The sequence below is a fragment of the Alexandromys fortis genome, unplaced genomic scaffold (assembly GCF_014885135.2).
Source record: "Alexandromys fortis isolate MF-2015 unplaced genomic scaffold, M_Fortis_MF-2015_v1.1 scaffold_173, whole genome shotgun sequence".
NCBI classification, from domain to species: domain Eukaryota; kingdom Metazoa; phylum Chordata; class Mammalia; order Rodentia; family Cricetidae; genus Alexandromys; species Alexandromys fortis.
The window spans coordinates 3,355,952-3,364,570 of NW_026068051.1; the positions used below are offsets into that span (position 1 = coordinate 3,355,952).

At 46.2% G+C, this 8,619-nt stretch overlaps 1 protein-coding gene across 1 annotated transcript in view; it reads right to left on the minus strand.

Moving 5' to 3' along the window:
- Positions 1-3,628: 3,628 nt before the first annotated feature.
- Positions 3,629-8,619, minus strand: part of Synrg (synergin gamma) — an 85,626-nt gene continuing 80,635 nt past the window's right edge. The window contains exons 19-21 of the mRNA XM_050119577.1: positions 5,887-5,997; positions 5,441-5,476; positions 3,629-4,376 (exon numbers count right to left, since the gene is read on the minus strand). Of these exons, the coding sequence (XP_049975534.1) occupies positions 4,245-4,376; positions 5,441-5,476; positions 5,887-5,997 (279 nt within the window). The 3' untranslated portion in view covers positions 3,629-4,244. The remainder of the gene's footprint in view (positions 4,377-5,440; positions 5,477-5,886; positions 5,998-8,619) is intronic.

An 8,619-nucleotide genomic window follows, 5' to 3' on the forward strand; every position in this document is an offset into this window, starting at 1 on the left:
AAAAAAAATGCCAGATAATGCACTCTAGACCCTCAGCTCCTCAGAGAAACCTGCTGCAGCCTTCCTGCCCCCTACCCCACCTCCAGTGGATCACACAGATCTTCCGCTTCTAGCCTACACACACACACACTCTCTCATTGCTTTATCCCACCTTTCCAGCAGGCACTCCCTGGGAATCCAGAGGCTACTCTAACAGCAGAAGCATTCATATATGAGCCCTTTTTTTAATTAAACCACCACAACAGGTACAACAGAGGTTTTTGTTTTTTGAGACAGGGTTTCTCTGTAGTTTTGGAGCCTGTCCTGGAACTAGCTCTGTAGACCAGGCTGGCCTTGAACTCAGAGATCCACCTGCCTCTGCCCCCTGAGTGCTTATTATACTTTATTATTTCCCCTTAGAAGCCTGTTTGTTTACTAATAAGGGAGTGGATCCAGATTAGGGGGCGGGAGAGATGGGGAGGAACTGGGAGGAGTAGAGGAAGCGGAAACCATATTCAGGGTATATTATGTGAAAAAAAAATAAAAGGGAGAAGAATAAAGAAATGGCCAGGTATGATGACACTTGTAATCTCAGGGCTGGGGAGGTGGACACAGCAGGATCCCAGGGGCCTTTTAGTCAGCCAGCCAGGCCTACTTAATAAGTTCCAGGCCCTCTCTCCCTTCCCACCTGCTACCCCTTTCTCCCCCCATGCTCTGCTCCTGGCTCCCTCCCTACCTGGGGAATGACACCCAAGGCTGTTCTTTGACAGGAACATACAGACATAGAAACAGCCGCCCCTTCCCACACACTCAAAAGGCATCCAGGTAAACATTAGCACTGGAAAGTAGCTAAGGTGTCCTGAGCACCTGGGAGTCTAGCACCTTTCCTAAGGTGCTTTGCTCTGTGTTCATTCTAGTGACCTCGTCTATGGAATCCTGACCCAGCAAAGACAAGGGCCTTAGTCCATCCAGGGTGTTTCCTGTAAGAGAGGGGGTGGTTTAGAGCAAGCCTGAGCAGAGGAAATGCCCGGCTTTACAGCACATAAACACAGCAATCAGAGTAGTTGTTTATGAAGATGAGCAGAGGGAAAGGCTGCACCATCCTTTACCATATGGGACCGCATTCCACATCACTCACAAGGCAGTTTCATGACCTGTGACGTGGACCAGATTAACTCAGCCACAGCTATGACATGAGAGGTGAGTGCTCTTTTAGTCAACTGCACTAGATTCAACACAGAATTAAACTGGTAAATTTTCATTATCATGAAAAGTATAAAGTTACTTTTAAAAAAACACAGTGAACTGTTTCACTAAGCCCTATTTCCTTGGCTGGACTTAAGAAGGAGGTGGCTTTGCAATATTATTTGGTGAACACTTTTCCAAAGAAATGGTACCCAACCAAGACATATAACCAAGCTACACACATCTTGACCTGAATTGTGACATCTGCTGGGATGTCTACAGCAGGCTTCAAGGGCCCCTTCTTTGTGACAAAGGACTGAAAACGTCACAGTTCATCCCTTAACAAAAGGTATCTGATCTCGAAGGTACTTAGGAGAATTCTCAGAGCAGCCGCAGGTACAAAGCAAGCATTTCCAATTTCTGTTTTTAAGAAATCTTTTAGATGATACATAAAGAGAAAAACAGGAAATAAGACCAAAAATAAAAACAGAAAAACCCCAAACACCCAAAATATGTATAGCAACACAAAACATGAATTTAACAACGTGTCTCCCAGATGATGCTGACTAGCAGACACAGCAAAGGAAAGCAGAGATAATATCTGAGCACGCCTTGAGCCTCTGCTGTCTCAAACATGTCCAGACACAGGTCACACGCCAACCCCAGGAACAGAAAGGCAAGGCACGGCTCCCAAACCCAGCAGTGCTTATTAATCCCATTCAAGAGGCGGGTGAAGCTGCCTGACACAAAGCATAGCGTGGAGATAAGTAACCTTGGTTACTGTTTCCAAGGACACTGGGCTCGTGGCTAACAAGAGAGCTGAGGTGAAACTGAATGCAACGTTGAGTCATTTTAATCCATGCACACAAAGAAAATCAGTCGACTAATGTTCTCCACGCCCCCAAGTCCCGGTGTGGGGATCTAGCTGAACATCTGAAGCACTACACAGACAATACTTTTGTCTATGTTTACTGCATTTTCCTCCGCACCTCCTAACGAGTGACTAACCCTAAGGTAAGGAGTTTTAATCAAGGCATTCTGGAATAAATCTACAAGTGGAGACAACCTAGCTAACAGGTACTTAAGATGCCATGCATACAGGCCACTGTGCAGACAATACTTCACTGGGAGCATTTTTAGGCTAAGGTCAGTCCTATTACTGGTTTTTATGAGGGAATAACTAGAACACAGACTGGAGGGTCTGACTGCTTACCCTTGGCTATGGCAGGACCGTCATGGGGCTGTCTGAGAGCCGGCTGAGAACCAACCCACCTGTGTGTGCCATCTTCACACTCCACCAGCCCCAGGGAGGGAACGGCCTTGTGGTCACAATGCAGACAGCTGTCTGAATGTTAGTAGCTCGGATGACATCATCTGGAACAGATGAGTAAACGGCTTGGACTCATCCGGACGCTCTTCTCCCTGCACCCTGATCTACAGCATGGCCGAGGAGAAGCTGTGCCAAGTGTTGGAAATGACCCGCATCTTGGAGAAAAGACACAAGGTACAAGATGGAACACCACAGAATCTCCTCAAGTTTTGTCCTGGAAGGGGAAATGGTGAATTATGTGGAAGCAGCAGAGAGAGAGACTAAAGCCAGCCTTTTAGATTTCTATAAGACTAAATCAAGTCAGTGGAGCGTGTACGCCCCGAAGTCCTTCCCAACACATAAAACCAACGGCCAGTGAGACCGAGAGACGCTGACCCAGACTGCTCAGCTTCTCCTGGAAGTTACACACCTTTTCACCACTGAAGCTTCAGGTCTCTTAGATTTATGCATTTTGTTTACATGACAAATTCCTACACCAGCCTTTTCATTTGAAAATTTAGTGCTGTTGCTGCTTTTCTCTGCTACATGCATGTGTTTCTCCAACACATGTACACACATGCGCATGCACACACAAACACACTAGGCCAGTGGTTCCCAACTTGAGGGTCATGATGGAGGGGCTCACGGGGTCACATATCAGGGTCCTGCATATCAGATGTTTACATTACGATTCATAACAGCAAAATTACACTTATGAAGTAGCGATGAAAATAATTTTGATTGGAGGTCACCACACCATGAGGAACTGTATTAAAGGTCACAGCGGTAGGAAGGTTGAGAACCATGCACTAGGCCCAGAATTCCACTCTCACAGTGGGTTCATTCTCGGGTCTCTCCTGAAATACTGCAAAGTCCAGCATTGCTGGCCCCTATGCAGTCATCTTTGGGGATGTAGAGAGAGGTCAATATGAAGAGATTTCATTTCATGGCTCTTACAGATTTTGTTTGGAGGAAAAATACCATGCTTTGTGTTAGTCCTGACGCTGAGATAAAACAGCGGGATCTCAGTAAAGGGTTGTGCAGCCAGACACAGCCCCTGGGCTCTGTCAAATCGGGAGGGTCTCCTTGAGAGTTGCCTTTCAGGGGAGGAGAAGAGGGTGAGGGTTGACAGGAGGTGCAGACAGGTACAGAGCATCAGGTTAATCACAATCCCCTTTTATTCATTTCAAGCATCTACAAGCTAAATGCAGAAAAATGTGTCCTGCTTCATGGGACCTGGAGACAAACTTGTGGATTCCAGTTCTAGGATAATTTATTTTTTTCTTTTGTTAATTTTTCACATTTTAAACACTTCAGCAGCAGATTACTCCACAGAAACTGTGATCCACACTGTAAAATATCTTACGGGAATAAGAGAAACAAAGTAGGGGGCACACATCTATGACCCAGCACTTGGGAGGCAGAGACAGGATTTCTACAAATTCAAAGTCAGCCAGGGGCATGCTTCAAAACCCTATTCTAAAAAAAAAAAAATCAGACCAACATTAACATCAACAAAAATCGGAAAATCAGAGGAGAAAGTAAACAAGCGTCCGGTGCCACATGTGGTTTAGGTCTAGCACTTCACCTCAAGTCTCAACGGGAGCAGGGGGAAGTGCTGGTCAAAGGCTGTCTCTCCATTACAGTCTCTCTGCCCCACCTCTTGGGGAAGGAACTGTGCAGCACTTGCATTCTGTTTATTGATCCCTGTCACCCCAAGTCATGCGACAGAAACAACCAAAAATCAGCTGGAGCTTCACTGAGCAGCTTTTCAGAGCAGGTCTGGCAGGAGGAGGCCAGGAGGCTTAGGTTCAACACAGTTGATCCAGAAGTTGGCACAGCTGGCGTGGTACTGGTGTCCTCCATAGGCCAGCTTGAAACTGTCTGTTTCTGAGTTGAATGCCTGCCAGAAATAGACACGGGTCAAGTCAGGTTCTCCTTTCATCTGAGTGCTTGTTAGCAGCCACTGCAGGCCATCCCCAGGTTCACAGAACCTGAGCCCGAATGGCACACACAGACAAAAGCTGAGCAGGTGGCTACAGGATTCAAGTAGGAAAGTCTTATTTATTTATTTATTTTTACTGCTAATTAAAGGTATAAGAGTCAGTACCATTCAGCCTAGTTTCAGCAAAGGGCCCAGTCTTCACAGAAAAGGTGGGTGGTGGTTACAGGAGAGACGGATGAGCAAGACACAGAATTAAAATAGCCGAGGACTGTGGATAATTGATTCCCTCACTTTAAAGGCCACCCTCCCTGGAGGCTGCCATGACTGTAACATGTGACCCCTTAGAGTTCCATGGCTGATTACAGTCCTATCAGGACTGAAAACATTTAAAAGAACTAGAGATCAACCTGTGGGCCACGACCCACTCTGGGGTCGCATATCAAATATTTACATTATGGTTCATGAATTAGCAAAATTACAGTTCCGAAGTAGACAGGAAATGATTGTATGGTTGGGGGTCACCACAGCATGAGGAAATTGCATTAGGAAGGTTGAGAACCAATGGTCCGATGCCGCTGGGAGCTGACAACCGAGTGAGCGACAGCCGTCCCTCTCAGCCGTAGCTCTGGTTAAACATTCTGCAGTTTGTTTTCTCAAACACCACGGAGAAAATCTTAAGACCAGAATGATTTGTTTCTATCTGTCATCCTCTAAATCCTGAAGCTCTCCCATCTCATTCTGTCTGTCACTACAACTTCTAGTCTTCCAGAAGGTGCTAGTTCGTGGCAGAGAAAGACAATGACAACAGCAGAAGCTGATTAGCAGCTACAAGCACGCGGGCAAGACAGCAGTGGCGCCACAGAGACACGTCAGTTGATTTGATCAAACATTATGGGGACAAAAACAAGTCAGTAGAGGATTCACGATCGGCACAGCCCAGGACGACAACAGAATCGTCTGTTGACCTCTTAACACACAAGACTGAGATGGAGACACTAAGGTAACCTGTAACTGGCTCATACTTTTCTAGGCTGTTCTTCTGCAGGCTTCTCTTCTTTCTGAAATGTTGAAACCATATCGTCAAAAAAAAAAAAGAAAGAAAGAAAGGAAGAAAGAAAGAGAGAGAGAGAGAGAAAAGAAAAAGAAAAAGGCCCTAGAACAGGCCTGTTGCCTTCAGGTAAATCCACACAGCATCACAGCATGGCATTTTTCCCCCACCCAGTGCATGGTGTGCTGTAGAGACCCTGGAAACTGCAGGCTCAGCAGGGAGAGAAGGACTCCATCCACTCCCTCAGCAGCTTCTCCACTGCCCTGTAGAAAAGACCACATCTGCTTCTATAGAACTTTCTAGACTTCAAAATCCCCAGCTCTGGTCACAGAGCTTGCTGTAAAGTGGGCTCCCTGTGGCTGTCCCTCAGATCACGTGAGGGATGAACCTGTCACTTGAAGGGGGAAGGCCAGAACTTACCCGGCTCCTGGAGTCCACATTTAAGAGACACACCCCACAGGCCAGCTCCTGAGCGTTTTTAATCCCAGGCCGTAACATACAGGAGGAAAAATCCAGTGAATTTTCATCCGGCTGAGGATGACAGGAAAGACTGGGTAAGGACATAGCGGTTTCAAATGCTGTGTAGGTCAACTATAAAATGAAGTCAGCTAGTAACACAACTGCTCAGTTTCCCAGATCTGCCAAGCAGCTGCTATGTCCTGGCTGCTAGCAATGCCAGTGGGAAGAAACCACTCCCTACTCTTGGGGGACTTCACTGTCTGCAGTGGAGCTTGGGGGTGTCAAGCAGTGCAAGGCTTTTAATGCTACAGTGCTTACTTTGGGGTAAGTACTGGGTATCCAGGCACTCGACAGAGCACTTAAAAGAAGGCTTCCTGGAACTCACAATCATTCTGCCTGAGTATTGATGACAGTATGGAAGGGCATGGGTCAATGGGGTGATGAGTTGGAGGCAGTGGGGAGGGGAAGGATGTCTCACAAGCAGCACAAAGCAGACATCTAAGCAAAGTCCGGCTATGAGGCGAAATCGAGGGTGGGAGCCAAGCCAAGGTAGGCATGAGGCTAGAATACCAAGAACCAGAAAGGAATAGAAGGAGGTGGGACAGCATCAGGGGCACAACCCTGTCTTCTGTGGCACTGTCAGCAAGAGACTGGGGTTGGCGGTCCTCAAGGCACGGCTTCAGTAGGATGACTGCTAAGACAGCAAAGGGAGAGGGCAGGAGGGCTCACGGAAGGGCTGAGAAGGGATGGACTCTCCAGGCTGTGGGCATGTGCAGGACAGAAAGGACAAGGCTTGGGTAGCTGAGAAGATACACTTTAGGCGCAAGGACAGAAGAGAGCATAGTTTGGTTCAGACTGAGTTGTAGCTGCTCAGGTCAGAAGTGCAGGTGGTGGCCACAGAGCCCAGCTAAGGCTGAGAGAGACAGCAGATGGAGTAACTGCCCGCAGGCCTGTGCTAAGTGATATGCTCAGCTCTTTACAGGCATCATCCAGTTATTCTTCCCCAGTCTATGAAATATGGGGAACGCGGTGATGTGATTAAAGGCGCAGGTCTCAATTTTGAAAAAAAGCTGTCCATTTCTTAAAGATTAAATACACATTTGCTATATGTGCCTGCAACTTTATCCCTGGATATTTATCTAAGAAAAGGCAAAATAGGTCAACAAAAAAGCATTCATAGCAACTGTATCCATATTAGCCAAATCTGGCACTAACATGTGTTTGGTAATAAGAAGATGGATAAACAAGTTGTGGGCACTGATGGACTCCTACTCAGCAGGGAGCAAAGTGACGTCTCATCAACATGACTGCATGTCAATACTGTGCTCCTCAGCTCTGGGAAGCAGGTCCGTGGCGGCATTGGGCACCAAGACAGGGGTTGACTATGAAAGCCCTACAGTGAACTTTAGGCAGGGACAGAAACAGTCTGAATATTTTCCAGGCCTTCAGGTCCTTGTGGCCCAGGACCTTAATTACAGCACTCCGGGAGGCAGAGGCAGGCCTCGGTGACTTGGAGGCCAGTCTGGTTTATACAGCAAGTTCCAGGACAGCCAGCACTGCATGGCGAGACCCAGTCTTAAAAAACCAAAGCAAACCAAACAAAACCCCTTGAAAACCAAAACAGCAGGAGAGAATGAATATCTGTTCACCTTGTTAAAAATTCCATGTCAAAGGATTTTCGCAGAATAATTTTTTTTTATTTTTGCCCATCCTTTGGATTCGTGGTCAACTTTTGTTTTCATAAGTAAGTATAACACTTGCATGAATATTGGTGATTTTTAATAATTTTATTTTAGACATTTTGTAATTCATTTATATGTGAAGTGTTCTCAGCACTGACAATTACAAAATCAAAATATCAATGAACTCTGAAAAATGAAGATGTTCTTTATCCTATAAAATCAGATATTAAGCCAACATTGATTTTGTTTGTTTGTTTGTTTTTGTTCTTGTTTTTCGAGACAGGGTTTCTCTGTGTAACAGCTCTGGATGTCCTGGAACTTGCTCTGTAGATCAGGCTGGCCTCACAGCGGCTAACTCAGTAACCCCGCTTCTGAAGTTCTTACTGCCCTGAGATAACACAGGAGACAGAGCAGGCTCTAGGGGCATGTGCAGGGGTGAGAGTTTCATTTGAGGACAGGGTAAAGACGCTGTCTTTAAAGTATGGTGCTTGCAAGATGAGCAGGGGTAGGGAGATGCTATCATCAGAACCACACTGTTCCTTGCTATTTGGCAGCATCGAGGAAGAAAACACAGGGAGAAATCACCCAGGGGCAATGAAATCAAAAGACCAACTTCCAGTTGGCCACCAATCTGGTAAAAAAAAAAAAAAGTCCTTTTTCTTTCATTAGGTTTTAAATGCCAAAATCTTGTTTTCCTGGGTTGATTTGTTTCTTTGATCCAACAGATCTGGATAAAAGCTTAGCTGACCTTCACTTGTGTGGGCCCCTGGTCTCCCTTATTCCTGGGGTGCATTGGCAGGGACAGTTTCTTATCAGTTAACTAAGCTTCCTGTGTGTTTCAGTGCTATCCCTGCCCCACCTGGTGATTTAGCTGCAGGCAATCTTCTCCATTGTTAATAAGGTAATTTCCCACCTCCCTGGGCGGAGAGATCTTTGTGCTGCAGTTAGGTAGAAAAAGGCTTCCCCAAGTCTGAATAAACGGCCTTCGCTTGATCTCCTATCGAATGACCCT